We start from the raw sequence: 16,633 nt of genomic DNA, 5'->3' as shown, positions 1-16,633 counted from the left end.
AGTTCCTGGAGGTCACACTGCAACCCTATGTTTGGCGGCTTATAACTCAGAAACTACTGGTTTTCTATGGTAAAAACTTTATATGGTTCAACTCGCAATCAACCAACAAACGTTTTGGCTATCTCGGATTTTCGATTTTTGAAAATTTTGATCACATGACATCTGGACCTTTTTTCGAAGAGTGACCTTGATATTTTCCCAACTGAAAGTCGCAATTATGTCTGATGACGATTAAAGCCTTATCAATTGTCATTCATATGCGCAAATAAAAAATGTGGCTTTCGGCCTGCGTTGACCTCAGGTCAGGTCATTTTTATGACCTTCCTATTATTACGAGCGGGAGCGACAGCGAGATCTCGAGAACAAAGCAAGATAGCGACAAGTGGTAAACGGCACAAAGTACACATGGATAAGGTCTACAATTTTTACTCAGGTCATTTTCAGGTCAGGTCAAAGATGACGTCACAGGGGTAAAAAGAAAGTCTAAATGGCGGCACTACAGGGTGGGGCAGCATAATCGGGAATAAATATCAAACGGGATTATTTGGTCATGAATCTAAAAATATAGCTCCAAGCACTATTTTAGCAACATCCTATCAATCGGTCACCTTTTACCTATCCCTCATCCTATTTGACCGCCCTCGGCGTCGATGACCTTCTCAAGGCGGGTCCAAAAGCACGCGCATGCACGTGCAACCTCCTGCTTGTCCATGATCGCCCATCAGCTTCGTACCTTGCACTGAAGACTGTTTTTACTAATGATAAGTTGTTCATTAAACTTCTACCAAAAAACGCTCCATGTAAAGAATTTGGTCGGATTTAAATCGGCGGAGTTGAAGGACCAGAAGTTTTTGGTTCATCTCAGGTGGAGGTGCCCTACACAATAACATGTCGTCCTCACTGCAGTACCAGCACGGACAGAGTCCTCGTAAGACGTGATTTGGACCGTCAGTGATCCTCTCTTCCGACGGCTCCACGTGAGTCTGCCAGAGTGCGGTTGTATTTACCAGAGGTGCTCATTTTATCCGGGCTCGATGAAGTAGGGTGCACCACGTGCACCTCCCTTGAAGACCACCCATAGGTCCATCACCCCAACAGGATGTTTACTTTGCATGACCGCTGGAATATTCTCGATACAATCCCCTATATGGCATGCCATTCTTTTTTATCGTATTCCAGTCGGTGATAAGATTTTTTGTCGCTGAAGTTTTGAACATTGTTTCTTTTTAATATGCTCAAGTGCTTCTTCCTTATATTCAAGTGAGTCGTCTTGTATGTCCTCTGCTAAGAGTTATTTTAAGACGATTACGTTAACCTGTTGTCCTAAGTATCCCCACACAATCCTTATCGTCCGTGATAACACGTTGACCTGCCCAGCAACCTTTACGTGGAATTGCAGGGTTTTAAACAAAATGTTCTTGTTTTACTTGTTTAACATTAGTGTCTATGGGCGCGCGCAAAGCACTTGGAGCACCGTCGAACTATTTTGCTGCTCTTTTCCAGGAAGTTGCATGCTCATGGATGTAGTCATGTCAGATGATGCACAACTTTTGGGCGTTTCATTGCCATAATATAATTTATAAAAATAATGCCATGCCTACTCATGATCAGAGCCCAAAAAGCATTCCCGATTATGCTGCCCCACCCTGTACATATATATGAAGTTTTTCTCCGAATAACTTTCAAAGTATCCCAGCTATGAACAAACTAATAGCACCATCGTGATCCTCTCGTCGATCCGCATCGAAACATGTGTATGTTGACCTCGAAAGGTCAAGGTCAAAAGTTGACCTTAGGTCACGTGACCTTAAGGTCATCATATATATCATTCGATAGGCCTTGACGAGCTGAACACAATGAGCCTATCCGCGCGGCTGTATCTCAAACCTGTAAGGAGTTATTAGCAAAAAACATTTGGTGACCTTTAATGACGTCACATGACCCAAGAGCAACGTCACAGTTGACCAAGAGCAAAAAAGGTCTCAAGGTAGTCAAAGTTAGTCGTATATGAAGTCACTCATGGTATAATAGGCAATTCCGACGCGTTTTAGTGTAAAAACAAGGGAGCTGATTTTTCCCCAATTGAATTATAATGGGGTGGTCAAGAAATTGACCTGATCTTAGGTCATCGGTATTGAAATTCAAAACGAACTGGCGCTAGGCGAAAGCAAACACAATGGTGCCTGTTCCACGTCTCTTTCTTTATTAGATCAAAAGGTACAGCCAAAACTATTTTGACTTCCTTTTTACCCCTGTGACGTCATCTTTGACCTGACCTGAAAATGACCTCCGTAAAAATTGTAGACCTTATCCGTGTGAATCCTGTAGGGGAGAGTGGGGTGGGTTGTATCAGTTTTTACTCCGAGACCCCTAACCTCGTAACTATCCGTGATAAACTCATTATTTCCATACTATCTCCTTCCTTGATTCTTCTGCTTTTTTGTGCAAAGTAACTTTTCCGCTACCTCTACCAGTTTTTCTTCTACGGTCTGCCGAATAGAACAATATTTTTGATACAACTTGCCCCATGGCTTGGGTGAGTTGTATCACATGGTGGGGTAATTTGTACCTATCACTATCTCACATTTCAGGGAGTGTGCTTGCTACTGGTTTTGAGTATAACAACAACATTAAATGGGGTTAATACAATGTATATGCTCAAAGGCTTCACTTTTATTAGACCAAACTTAGGACAATCCGAACGAAACATCGAAACAAACGAAACATCAACAGACTAGACGCAAAAGTGGCCCGTTAAGAGCAAAGAAGCCAACACATTGTGCCGAAATGGAACGAGTATTGACTAGCTACCTACAAACGTGAGCCAGGGCTTAGCTTTCGCGATCAAAAGCAACATACCCATACATACATACATACATACATGTTACAACATACCCCACCCGGCTCTGATACAACATGTACCTCGCCGCCATCTTGGAAAAAAACATCCTCGTGCTCAAAAACAGCGGACAGCTGGAGAAATCCATTTTCACTCACGCAGCCTTAGAACCAACCCTCACTACCGCTACGGAGATCTTTCAAATTCGTGCACATCTAAATGCCCAAAACACACATTTTCTTGCAACTTGTTTTTTTAGAATGACATTAAAAAAACATAAAATCGGCTCTCACCTCGAGACGCGTCCACCCAGCCACACGACAGAACAGGGAAAGATGGCGCCCGGAAAAACTCGTCGGCTGGTCGTGTCACGAGCGCAATCTATTGGATAAGTTTGGCACAATTCGCCCTGATACAACTTGGACATGATACAACTCTCCCCGCTCTCCCCTACAGTTTACCGCTTGTCGCTATCTTGCTTTATTCTCGAGATCTCGCGTCGCTCCCGCTCGTAATAATGGACAGGTCATAAAAATGACCTGACCTGAGGTCAACGCAGGCCGAAAGCCACATTTTTTATTTGCGCATATGAATGACAATTGATAAGGCTTTAATCGTCATCAGACATAATTGCGACTTTCAGTTGGGAAAATATCAAGGTCACTCTTCGAAAAAAAGGTCAAGATGTCACGTGATCAAAATTGTCAAAAATCGAAAATCCGAGATAGCCAAAACGTTTGTTGGTTGATTGCGAGTTGAACCATATAAAGTTTTCACCATAGAAAACCAATAGTTTCTTAGTTATAAGCCGCCAAACATAGGGTTGCAGCGTGACCTCCAGGAATTGCCTGAGGCTATATCTCGGAAACCGTTGTTCGAAGAAAAAAATCCTTGGCACAGCTGGCTTCCCCGCCCATCACAACCCATTAGACCAATTTTAAACAAAAAATAAAATATGAGGGTGTACGGCTTTGGTCGATCTATCGTGGAATGCCCCTACTACTAGGTCACGTTCTTGTGGTCCAGGCTGAACTAATTTTTGTGTTTACTGTGACTTGTGCTCGGTTGTCAACCGTCAATTTCCTTCATGTTATCCACGGTTATTGATGAATGATTGCTATCCAATACATGTCGGTGAACATTCAAGCATAGCGTTCCGAATGAATGATTTGCGCCAAATTCGCTGACATTTTTTTCCTACCCTAGTGATGTCACCGCTCAGCCAATTTCCATGCTAATTTTGATTTTTGAGCTTACTCACCACTTTTATGCAATTCTGATTTTAATGAGAAGTATGCGCATCCGGCTGACCTTATCCTCACTTCTGTATGGAAATATGAAATTGCAAAAATAAATTACTGTATTAAAAATCGAGATATTTCGAGCACAGCTCTTCGTCGGTCGATTGTAATTATTTACACACATAACAGGCACACAATGTCGAATTCGTCTCAAGTTCTTCAGTAATGTCGCAGTAAGAAATTTAAATACACAGATCCCGTGCAAATTGATCACCCTAGTTCCTACCTTAAAAATATATCTAAACATAATTCCCCAGTTAAACTAGCAGTACATATATAGGTATCTTTCAAGAACCAATTCACACACATTTATATACATTATTTTGGAAGAAGCTGCCATGATGTAGTGTTATCGTTAATTTTGGGCCTGGCGTCTCGGATGAAGATGGATTCAGCGATTCTTCTATCCGCTTCGTCTTTGCATACACGCAGGATTTTGGCCGTCGCCGAGATGTCGCGTCGATCCATCTCAGGGTGCTTATGCAGCGCATGCTCTCCTAGGGGAGTGTCCTCTTCTCTGTTAATGCCGTTCCTCCGATGCTCGTTGTAGCGGAGTCTAACTGGCCTGCTCGTTTCTCCGATGTAGGTGTCGCCGCAGTGACTGCAGGTAAGTTCATATACCACGTTTTTGGTCGTGCACTTGGACTGTAGCCCCGCCTGGCATGAATGACAGCACCTTCGTCCCGAGGGGCAGGGGGCTGGGTTCAGTCGTGTCTTGACCAGTCGTTTCTTCAGGGTGTTGTTGGTGGTCCATGCTATCTCCACTGGTAATCCAGAGTTGATTGCAACCTTCTTCACCTGAGCAGCCACCTTGTCATTAACGAAGGGCAGTCGGATATATGTGCCTTGCTTCTTCTTGTTCTGTTGTCGCTGATCTGGCCGTTCCCGTCGTTCTCTTCCTCTGTCTCTGCTTCTCTCTTCATGTTTCTTCATTTCCCTCCAACTGTACTCCTTGATCATCTTCATCGGATATCCATTACTGACAAACAGATGACGTATCTTCTCGAGCCCTCTTTTTCTTGCCGCTGTGTCTGAGCCAAGACGGATCGCCCTAGTGATCTGTGATGTGAGCACAGCCTTCTTTGTAGACCTGGCATGTGCCGAGTCATACGGCAGAATGATCGGTGCCGCCATGGGCTTGAAATACAGCTCCGTGCTGTACGAGCCGTCCTGTCGCACGCTTATCAGTGTGTCCAGGTATGGCAGCGTCCCGTCCTGGTCTGATCGCTCAATCGTGAATTGAATGGCCGGATGTCTCGAGTTGAGGAAGGCCAGATATTCAGTTAGATATTCAGATATTCTGGCCTTCCTCAACTGAATATCTGGCCTTCCTCAACTCGAGACATCTGGCCTTCCTCAACTCGAGACATCCGGCCATTCAATTCACGATTGAGCGATCAGACCAGGACGGGACGCTGCCATACCTGGACACACTGATAAGCGTGCGACAGGACGGCTCGTACAGCACGGAGCTGTATTTCAAGCCCATGGCGGCACCGATCATTCTGCCGTATGACTCGGCACATGCCAGGTCTACAAAGAAGGCTGTGCTCACATCACAGATCACTAGGGCGATCCGTCTTGGCTCAGACACAGCGGCAAGAAAAAGAGGGCTCGAGAAGATACGTCATCTGTTTGTCAGTAATGGATATCCGATGAAGATGATCAAGGAGTACAGTTGGAGGGAAATGAAGAAACATGAAGAGAGAAGCAGAGACAGAGGAAGAGAACGACGGGAACGGCCAGATCAGCGACAACAGAACAAGAAGAAGCAAGGCACATATATCCGACTGCCCTTCGTTAATGACAAGGTGGCTGCTCAGGTGAAGAAGGTTGCAATCAACTCTGGATTACCAGTGGAGATAGCATGGACCACCAACAACACCCTGAAGAAACGACTGGTCAAGACACGACTGAACCCAGCCCCCTGCCCCTCGGGACGAAGGTGCTGTCATTCATGCCAGGCGGGGCTACAGTCCAAGTGCACGACCAAAAACGTGGTATATGAACTTACCTGCAGTCACTGCGGCGACACCTACATCGGAGAAACGAGCAGGCCAGTTAGACTCCGCTACAACGAGCATCGGAGGAACGGCATTAACAGAGAAGAGGACACTCCCCTAGGAGAGCATGCGCTGCATAAGCACCCTGAGATGGATCGACGCGACATCTCGGCGACGGCCAAAATCCTGCGTGTATGCAAAGACGAAGCGGATAGAAGAATCGCTGAATCCATCTTCATCCGAGACGCCAGGCCCAAAATTAACGATAACACTACATCATGGCAGCTTCTTCCAAAATAATGTATATAAATGTGTGTGAATTGGTTCTTGAAAGATACCTATATATGTACTGCTAGTTTAACTGGGGAATTATGTTTAGATATATTTTTAAGGTAGGAACTAGGGTGATCAATTTGCACGGGATCTGTGTATTTAAATTTCTTACTGCGACATTACTGAAGAACTTGAGACGAATTCGACATTGTGTGCCTGTTATGTGTGTAAATAATTACAATCGACCGACGAAGAGCTGTGCTCGAAATATCTCGATTTTTAATACAGTAATTTATTTTTGCAATTTCATATTTCCATACAGAAGTGAGGATAAGGTCAGCCGGATGCGCATACTTCTCATGATGATTTTCCTCAGAACGCTTAACCACTTACAATTCTGATTTTAAATCAATTAGCGAAAAATACTAACTTATTTTTTGGTGCCAAGACATTGGCATCGTTTTTTCAGGGTCCAACCCCAATGCTCGTTCATTTTAAAACGGAAAGTGATGTAACAATTAACAACACATGAACTGAGCATCCACCATCTTCACACAACTATATAGCCGCCAAGATCAAGCAAAAACGGATATCGATATGGACTCTGGTCGTGGTCATGTCATGACAGGCACAGGCCACAGTGACAGGCAATTTTTGCAAGAAGGTAGGTGGGGAAAAAAACTAAACAAAACAAGGAGACAAGTGACAACAATGGATGGGAGGAGTTCTTCTGGCTGTTTACTTAACTAACCTGTAGACACACAACGTCCAACGACAACCATCCTAGAAACCGCACGTGCAATGCAGCAAATAACGCTCAAAGATATTCCGGCGTGCAAACAGCTGCGCCGAAATTGTATCGCAGTCATGCTTCCAAATCAACATGGCACATCGCTACCAGTTCTTTTACTGGGCGACAAAGTCCTTTGAGTATGAAGCAAACTCTGGTGGATAAAATATGAACTAACAAAATCGTTTAATTGGACGGGCTAGGGTAAATCTGATTTAGGCTAACGTGCTCCAAAGTTCGTGTAAACTCGGATCTAGGCTGCTCCTATCAAACTACACTAGTTTAATTTATGCTATCCAAAAAGTAAGGGTAAAGGGTTGTATTTACATTCACACTACATAGATACAGTTAAGCCCAGGCTACACTATCAGCGTTTTTTCGGTTTCTGCGTGATTTCGGTTTCCGCGTTTTTACGGTTTCTGCGTTTTTTCATTCCGGGCGGCCGCCGCGTGGACGGTGTTGTTTATAGCGTAGTGATGGTTAAGTGATCAAATTAATTAATTATTCATGTTAAATATTATCGTGTTTTAACAATATTATGATTAAATAATTGTTTTAAAGATTTTGCAACTAACAAGAATATATTTTCGATCATAATCATTTGTCAGCTTAATTACAATTGTCATATTTGAAGTAGAATGATGAGTTTTGAAACACATGTTGTTTTCTTTAGTCATGAATTACATTATTTTCATTATTTACATTTGAAACTGTTCCATCGTCACAATATTATTAGCAACAATTACTTCTAATCATTCATCACTAAAACGAAATCCCGCAGAAACCGAAAAAAAGTTCACAGCTCTGAACTTTTTTTCGGTTCCGACTCGTCGGTTTTTGCGGGTTTTCGTTCCACGGGACGCCAGACTGGCAGTGTGGCTTGCGCAATGCATTCGCTATGAGGCGAACTTGACGCGAACCGAAATCCCGCAGAAACCGAAAAAACGTCGGAATTCATGCTAGTGTAGCTTAGGCTTTACACGCTACATACACTCTAGAATAACACGATACACCCTAGCACCGATTTATGCCGCACACGAGGTACGGTGCCAGGTCTGGATCATCCAGAGGGTCGCGGCTCCGCGGAAGGCCCTGTGCGGCAAAATCCGCCCTCATTTCCTCGTATATTTGTCTGTATCTCGCCAGGCGAGTTGAGATGGGGCTGTTGGCGGACTGTGGAGGTGACGGACACGGGTCTCCGGCAGTCTCCGCCTTCTCGCTGCACGGCTGCAGCACCTGTGTGTCGTCGCGCTGTGTGCACACTGGAGGCTTAGTCTCGTGGTTGGAGGTTGGCGGCGCGCGCGTAGAGGTTGGTGTGTCTGTCTGCTCCTGTTCCAGCTCGGCGATAGGCAGTGATAAGAGAAGACAATCTGATCTGTCTCCACCAGCCAGGTTGTCGTCACCCCTTATTGACGGGGGATGCGCTACACCGTCGGGCTGCTCCAGGCGCCGTTCCTGCTCCTCCGGTCTGAGGTTGTCGGTTGGTCCAAGGGTTGGTCTCTCTTCAGTCGACTTGTGATGAGTTGTGGTGAATCTAGGATCGGATGCCTCTTCTCCAGCAGCCTCGGAAGTCCATCCGCCCACGGTCGGCGCCGGGGGAGGTGACACGGGCACTCCCAGTTGAAGACAGGCCGCTGAGGTGCTCTTGAGAGTCTTTGCGCATTCGGCAGGGGCTGTATGCCTTTTGGTGCGGCTTGTTCCATCCATGCCGGCGTAGGGGGCAGTTGCGAGGATTGATATCGCGTTGCCGCGAGCGATGGCTATAGATAGGCGCTGCCTCAGCCACGCCGTCTCACGCCGGTCGCCAGTGCAGGTGCATATGCGCCGACCCAGGTCTTGGATGAACGCAGCGGCTGCTGGTCCGCAAACGCCACTGGTTTCCAATGCCACCGGCTGGAACAGGTAGCGACGTGTTAGTTCTGTGTTGCGCTGTCTTTTTCTTTCTTCTGCCTGGCGCGCTGCCGTGCCCGGATTCAAAGCCGACTTGACTAGGACGTTGTCCGCATAGGTGTCCACACACGTTACGTCCCATGTGAGGCACTTTCCATCCCGAAACAGAAAGATTGTCAGGCCGTCTGGACGTCTCCCGTCGCCCCTGTCTAGTCCAGCCGGCTCTAGGACGGCCGGGAAGCCTGCGCTGGTTAGACTGCGACGCACGACGTCGTTTAGGTGGCTATGCCGCGATTGCCGGCCAGCGCTCTTCGGGCACGAAAGTCCGTTGAGGCCGAGTTCGCTTACTTGTCGGTGGCATAAGCGACAGCGGTGCGGCTCACATATCGGTGCACCGAGCCTCAAAGCGATGGCAATGCGGACAGTCTCGTCGTCCAGATGGAGACCAAGCGCGGGCACTGGTATAGCCTGTATCCAGGCGGCCGTGTGGGGCTCACCGGCGGCGAGGAGGCGCGCGCGATGGACGTGGTTGGCGGAGCACAGCAGACGGTCTCTGACGACTGTCGCGGCTAGAGTGTCCCAGGCTCTCTGAGACTTAGCGATGTCTCCAGTTGGCAGTCTGTCCTCTGAAGACACGGTCAGACCAGTTTTCTGTCTGAAAGCGCTGACTGCCATCTTCAGGGCAGTCGGGAGTTCATCATCAGACGCCCGTGGACAGATCAAGTTTAACAATGGGAGCGTTGCATCATGCATGCAGTGATGCGATGTAGGCAGGCAAGGCCAACTCCTTCACTGCTCGAACGCCAAGCCCGCCAAGTTGAATTGGAAGGGGGATGCCTGTTCCCACGCCTCCGGGCTGATGATGACGTTTGAGACGGCTTCGAGGCAGCTTCTAACAGCTTCGTCCGTGTCTCAAAGCGCGCGTTCTGCCTTGAAGGCCGGTGCAGAACGTAGTAGGTATGTTAAGTCCTGGAGCTGACACATAATGTGCGAGAAAGAAGACAGCCGTGTGGCTGTCCAGTCCCCGCACCCGGTCACAGAGTCTTCGCACCAATGCTGAACCGGCCTCTCCAGCTGCCACGATTCCACCGTCTGTAAGAGGAGACCCCAGCAGAAAGAGATTGTCCAGCGGGGTCTCCTTGACGTCCGGCAGAGCGGCTCTGATGGCGCTTATAGCGGGACCACGGAGATCTGAGTCCGGTGCGCCGAGAAAGGCGACTTCGCACTTGTCAGCGTTCAGACTGAGGCCAACTGCTGACAGGGCTAAGCGAAGGGCTGCCAGGTCAGCGGCGACTGTGTCACCGGAAGGGCCGGCGATCGTACCATCATCAAGGTACCAGACATTCAGAGGTGCTCTCACAGCCCTGGCGCAGGAGTCTATGGCGAGAGCAAAGGCAACAGGCCCTAGGGGGTCGCCTTGCTGCACACCACTCGCTGAGGCGATGGTCTGACCATCCATGATGAGAGCGCTGGGTGCGCCGTAGGCCTGATACGCAAGGTGGTAGGCTTCGGGGCAGCGTTCTTTGATCCGGGCCAAGAGAGCGTCACGACGTACGCTGTTGAAGGCATTTGAAACGTCTATCTTGACCAGAACTTGGGGAGCGGCTGTCTCCTGGCTCATTTCGATGAACTGGCGTGTGGCGTGGACCGCCGCCTCACAGCCCGAGGGTGTTCCCACGCCCAGTTGAATGGGACGGAGTTCAGCTCCCAGACTAGACGCCATCAAAATAATTGAAGGGTAAATCAAAATAAATTGAAAATCGGGTTTAGGCTAACGAAAAGCTAGCCTAAACAGTAAACCCGTTTCACAAAAACGCATTAATTTGTCATAAAAAAGTTTTCACAATGTAACTTTCAATTAGTGAGAGGGTATTGTTTGGAAAAAATGCTATTTTTATTTTATTTTAACAATCGACTAATTTCAATTCAAATTTCTTTCCAATCAATAAAATAACTCAACTCAATATCAAACCCTCACATCTTGTAACCTTCTCATGTTCGCAAACACGTGTTCGATACTTTTTATGAACTGCAGATGCGACTATCAGTTTGATTTGAGCAAATCCCTGGGTTCTTAGTCGCATTGCGTTGTGCAGTGTCTTGACCAGCCCCTAGAAGGCAGACTGTGCCGCAATGCCACCGCCGGCGGCCGTGAATCCTACCAGCTCGGCACCATGCGAGCTTAGCAACTCGACTGTCCCAGCATTGAGCAGAGCGATCCTGAGAGCACCGGGAAAGCTGCTGCACTAGCCCTGGCCAAACTCCACTAGCATTGCCATTATGAAAAAATGTCTATAAAGTCGTTACGGCTATACGGAAGTGAAATTGCTCTTAGAAACGCGAAACAACCCTTAGAATGGCACCACAATGTCGGAATTCGTTGACAGCTCAAGTACTACATACTATACAATTTTTCAAATGGAAGTAATAGTTACAATTTTCTAATGAAATTCACGTTGTATTGATTTTGAAGAAAACTACGAGCAGCGAGAGTTGAAAAATTTCCACGGATTAGTTCCACCTATGACACACGAATAGAGGCTAGAATAATTTCATTCACTTCTGTCCGATATCGTACAGGTGGGGGCGGCCAAATTATACTGCCGGCCAAATTACCCCATCTTCCCCTACTGTTGATGGCCGCCGTCCTACATACTGGCGCTCTCCCATGCCCGCCTCTCTACCCACTGGCGTCTTCATGTTGATCGGTCCGCACTCCTCACAGGTGTACCCCTTTTCAATGTCGCCGTCTTGGGCAAAAACTCTTTTTATGGCCGGCCACCCATGGGCGTATCTTCCGTTACCCTTGGTGTGGCAGCGGCCTTACCAGGCGTTATTTTTGCCTCACCAACCTTGCTAAAAGAGCGAGAAGATCTGTGAGCAGTGAACTCATAACAGACGTTCCTAAGAAGCGGAGGAGACTGTTTCGAAAATTTCGCGCGCCTCCGGCGCAGCATTTAAACAGCACTTTGTCAATGGGAACTTAAGACCTATGCCAATCACTGAACTCAACGAGCAGATGACGGTGTTGGTGGCCGGAGGGTGGCAGGGCCCTAAATCGACGTCAGGTGGACCTTTGTTGGCGTCATAAGGTTCCCGTTGGCCTAAAAGGGTCCTCTGATAGTCCCAAGGGGCCCTCTATTCGCCTTAAAGGCCTTGCCATTGAGGGTCCTCTATTCGCCACAGAAAGCCCTCTGTTCGCTTAAGAGGGCACTCTGTTCGCCTCAAAGGGCCCTCTGGTGACCTTAGAGGGCCCTATTGTTGCATCAGAACCTTCTTTGAGGTCTCCGGGGGCCTTCTTTGACCTCAGAGGGCCCTCTTTGAGGTGGCTGAGATATCGTCAGATTGCGTATCACTACTTTCGATGTCGTATCACTTGTCAGCTATCGTAGCCAGGTTTGACGGGATATGGATGAACAGGAGGTGCCGAACGGAGTGGGCTCTGACCGCCGCACTGTAGGCGTTCGGGCCGGTCTAGCCTCTCAGAATCCCAAATTTTTTTCTCGCTTTTATGAAAACAAAAACCATACCAATCGACGGCAAAATGTCCACACATTACATACATGACAGTTATTTGGTCCTGCAATATCTTGGTATGGGGAGAAAGGAGCCTCAAACACAAAGTTTTTTTGGACCGCGGACAAGTCATGATTAACGCATGTTTGAAGAGTCAAAGTATATGCCATGGGGATCCTATGTGCGTTAGTTGTCCACGTCAATGTTTTTATGAGTTGTTCTGTGACATGTTACAATCAATCCTGCGGAAAGAGAAATGAGATGAGGTGCATCATTAAGCAACATGAGAGATCAACATATCATCGCGTCATCTCATATTTTTGAAACTAACATCGATCACTAAGTTAGAGCCGATCTTTTGAGTACCCCTAGGTCCCGCTCTAAATTGTGCGTCACAATACGCAGTGGGATGTTACTGAACTAGTCAGACAGTATAAAAGTGCGCAAACGTGCGCCTCGGCGGCTATGCAACATTTTGCAACACACTGCTCGCCAATATCCCGTGCCCCACTGGAGAGCTGCTATTCATAGCCCCCTTCTAACTCCAAAACTACTAGACCGATTGTCAAAATTCAAAGGGCGTCTGATAGCCCTGGAAAAATTGTCTAAAAGTACCTAATGTTATTGACCTCAAGGTCACCGATGACGTCACAGGTAAGGTCAAAGTAAGAGTTATCGAAGTTTTAGCTTGTTTTTGGACTCTGGTCGCCGGCTAGTAACTCAGATAAGCCTCATTTTTGATAATACACTCGAGAATATGTCTTATATACCCTGATGGTGCCAAACTTGTGCAATTAGTTTTTCAAGTCGACGCCAGGTCATCCTAGGTCACGGAAATTTCAAATCATGCCCCGGTCGCGTGACATATGTTTTATGGTCGATTTAGGCCATGTGTTCAGAAGGCTGTGTCGTATGTGTCATTCAATGCCATTTTCAGCTGAATCTAGCTGAGGTCAAGTCACTTTCAGGTCAGAAAAGGTCAACTTTTGAAGTTTAAGTTTTCATTTAAAAAAATGTGTCTATCAGATGCCGTTTTAGCTGAGGAACACGATGGTGCTATTCATTCTGTGGTACGATATTTTCGAAAAGTCAAAAACGTATAGTACAAAGGTTTAATAATATAATTTTTTATTTTTGATGCTATCAGTTTTCTAAAGTTTATTTTTTTATATTAAATATGAGATGTTAGTTTAAGAGTCCTGTGTATTTTGAGTTCTCCAATGCAAAAAAAGGATCCAGCTTTAAAACTGAGCTCATAACCCTCGCCGGCACAGGCCATTTGGCGTCCTTCGACGGCACAGGGGGGGGGGGCTACGACCCCCCTCGCGTTTGACCCCTGATCGAGCTAGAGCTTCGCGGAAAAGACAAGCGTGTTGCCCGTGACGAGAGGAAGCCGATGATACCCGATTTCAAGGTCCTAGGTCATCGGTTGACCTTCCAGGTCAGGTCAATGACCCAAAAGTCGGGAAAATCGGGACCTGTTAGAACGTCGTTAAGTGTGGCTGCTATGGGGTCTTTCGGGGTGCTGTTCACGAATATCATATTAGTTTTGATCACAGGCGATACCTTTATGCATTTAGACCAGGTTGGGTCAGGTCAGGTCAGGTCAACCGGTAGGGGTCCTGCCGGGTATTCGTAGTACGTGTCAACCGCCTCTGACAGCTTCGTACGAAGGCACCAAAACTACTTCGTAAATGTTCAGATGGTTGCTAAATTCGAATTCAGCTCCAAAAACTACCCTGGAAACATGTACCTAAAACTCAAAAAGAGAACCGAGGTCATCAAAGGTCAATGACCTGACCTGACCTTCAAGTGACCTTGACACCCACCATAATGCATACGACCAGCATCATATCACAAGTTGGAACGCTTGAAACCATGAAAAGACTGCAAACGCGAGCCGACATACGCCGAATCGCGACTCCGGCCAAACATGGTCTCGAGAAACAGGTCATAGGTGAAAGGTCGTTTGGGTCAGGGTCATGAAATTTTTAGGGTAGATGTAAGGTTGATTGACTCGAGAGTACTGAAAGTTTCGTTGCGATCGGTCGACTTTTACGCGAGTTATTTGCGAAAAACCGAGGGGAGGGGGTCTGTTCGACCCCCTCCCCCCTATAGGGGGAGGGTTAAGTGCTGTGGTCACAACGCACTCGTCAACTGTACAGTGCATTTAAATACAATTTCCTGGTGATAAAAAGCCCGAAAGTTCAATAAATCATAGAATGGGCGCGCTCCGTTTTTGCCATATTTATGCAACATTTCATGCAGCCCATGCACATTGCAAAAGCTTATGACATGGCCAAGTTGATCCGTCCACGTTCTCTAATGAATTTGCTACAGATTGGTGTGTCATTTGTAGGCGTAGGTCGCCTAGATTCAAATCTATGAGGACTGAAAGGTGGTGAGAGGCTAGACCCACTGAAACGCCCACTGTGCGCCGGTTGCTGTTGGCAGAGTCCGGGGAGCGCCGGCGGACGGCGCGGCCAGGTGTGCCAGGTGTGTGTTCTGCCGGCCGCTGTCGTCGCTGCGCGCCGCTGCCGACCGGTGACCGGGCCATGCCGCTGCGCCTAGTGCTGCGCTACCTGGCCAGTGATCGCGTGGTGGAGCGGCTGAGCCACTGGTGGCCGGTACGCTGGGCGGCGCGGCGCGTCGCCGACGGCCTGGTCCGCTCTGTGCGCGCCGCAGAACAGGTGGCGCGCTCCGAGGCCGCCCAAAGCGCCCGGCGCAGGTCGGCCAGCTTCCGGGCCACGTTCAGTGAGGAGCTGCGCAGGGGTTTCGAAGAGATGAACAGGCGGAATAAGACATAGTGCTCGCGATTGAGGACAGAATGTATGTTGTGTCCGGCGATAGAGCTGCCTATATTTTTGGCTGCGCAGTATAGACTCGCCGCAGAATAGCCTCGCCGCAGTATAGCCTCGCCGCAGTATAGACTCACCGCAGTATAGACTCTCCGCTGTCGAGACTCGCTGGTGGTGTGAACTAGGTCGGCAACGTGTTTCCTGTGGTAAACTTCCCTACAGGTATTGCCAATGAAAGTGAGGGTAGCTCAAACCCCTGAGTCATTCAGGGGTTTAGATGTTAAACACTATAAAAGATAGAAAGATTGATCGGCCCATGGTCAGTGGAGCGATTGTTGACCTGCTGCTGCCTCCGTCAGGCCTGCTGTGCGTCTGCTGGCTGCAAGTGTATAGTGACCGTATGGAATAAAATTGAGGAATGTTGACGCGGCTCTCGTACCGTCAGCACCATCGTCCTCCCCCTCGGATATAAATATCGCCCACGGGCTGCCAGTATCCTCCGAGACTGTCAGTACGGCCCCTCGGGACTGTCAGTCCCCCGGACTGCTAGTTTCTCCTCCCCGAGCTGACAGTATCTTCCCCCCGGAGTGTCGGTACCGCCCCGAGCCGTCAGTATCCCCTTAGGCTTATTGTCATTATCGTCCCTAACGGTCAGCATCCCTCCCAGGATACTGACATAATCGCAACTCGGGAATGTCGGCATCACCTCCTCCCGGCACTGTCACTTGTCAGTTGCTTCCCCGTACCGTCAGTGCTTCCGCGGCCTGTCGGTATCGCCCTGGGTCTCCGGGTCGCCCTGGGTTAAATCGCCTCCTGGGCTTATTGGCTCCCCGGGGCCTGTCAGTATCGACCCACCTGAGTCGCCCCCTGGGATTCTGTATCGACCCCAGATTGTCAGTATCGCCCCTCGACGGTCAGTATTTTTCCTCGTACTATCGGTATCGTCCCTCGGCACTGTTAGTACCCCCCCCCCCCCCCGGACTGTAAGCTTGGCCTCCTGGACCGGCAGTGTCGCCGCTCACCCGCGCCCCGTAGGGCTACCGGCGGACCCTACCCTCCGTAGGGGAGGCGTTTGTCCCCCCCCCCCCTAAGATCTGGGAAAGTTACTGGCTGATTTTCAAAATTCAAACGGTGTTCGATAGCCTCACCGGGGAACTACCTTGCGACCCAATTTCATTGACCTCGGTCCAACTGATGACGTCACAGGTCTGGTCAAAGGTCGC

General features: G+C 48.3%; 1 protein-coding gene across 2 annotated transcripts; it reads left to right on the top strand.

Moving 5' to 3' along the window:
- Positions 1 to 5,491: 5,491 nt before the first annotated feature.
- LOC122388284 lies at positions 5,492 to 15,833 on the top strand. 2 transcript variants are annotated; one of them, XR_006257769.1, is made up of 3 exons: positions 6,872 to 7,080; positions 15,067 to 15,498; positions 15,547 to 15,833. XR_006257769.1 is itself a non-coding variant. In XM_043379237.1 (2 exons), the coding sequence occupies exons 1-2, from the start codon at positions 7,014 to 7,016 to the stop codon at positions 15,417 to 15,419; spliced, it is 420 nt and encodes a 139-aa protein (XP_043235172.1). In that variant the 5' UTR covers positions 5,492 to 7,013; the 3' UTR covers positions 15,420 to 15,833. The 2 variants fall into 2 exon arrangements, 1 of the variants encoding a protein (XP_043235172.1); XM_043379237.1 differs by having other exon boundaries at positions 5,492 to 7,080; positions 15,067 to 15,833.
- The last annotated feature ends 800 nt before the right edge of the window (positions 15,834 to 16,633 follow it).

The sequence above is a fragment of the Amphibalanus amphitrite genome, unplaced genomic scaffold, assembly GCF_019059575.1.
Source record: "Amphibalanus amphitrite isolate SeventyFive unplaced genomic scaffold, NRLGWU_Aamphi_draft 000316F_arrow, whole genome shotgun sequence".
In the NCBI taxonomy this organism is placed as follows: Eukaryota; Metazoa; Arthropoda; class Thecostraca; order Balanomorpha; family Balanidae; genus Amphibalanus; species Amphibalanus amphitrite.
This window is presented reverse-complemented; position numbering and strand designations above follow the sequence as displayed.

Excerpts from the sequence above, each read along its gene's own strand:
- LOC122388284 (XM_043379237.1), top strand. The coding sequence starts at position 7,014 with ATGGACTCTGGTCGTGGTCATGTCATGACAGGCACAGGCCACAGTGAC. Across the intron at positions 7,081-15,066 it reads CAGGCAATTTTTGCAAGAAG|AGTCCGGGGAGCGCCGGCGG; the intron begins GTAGGTGGGGAA and ends TGCTGTTGGCAG.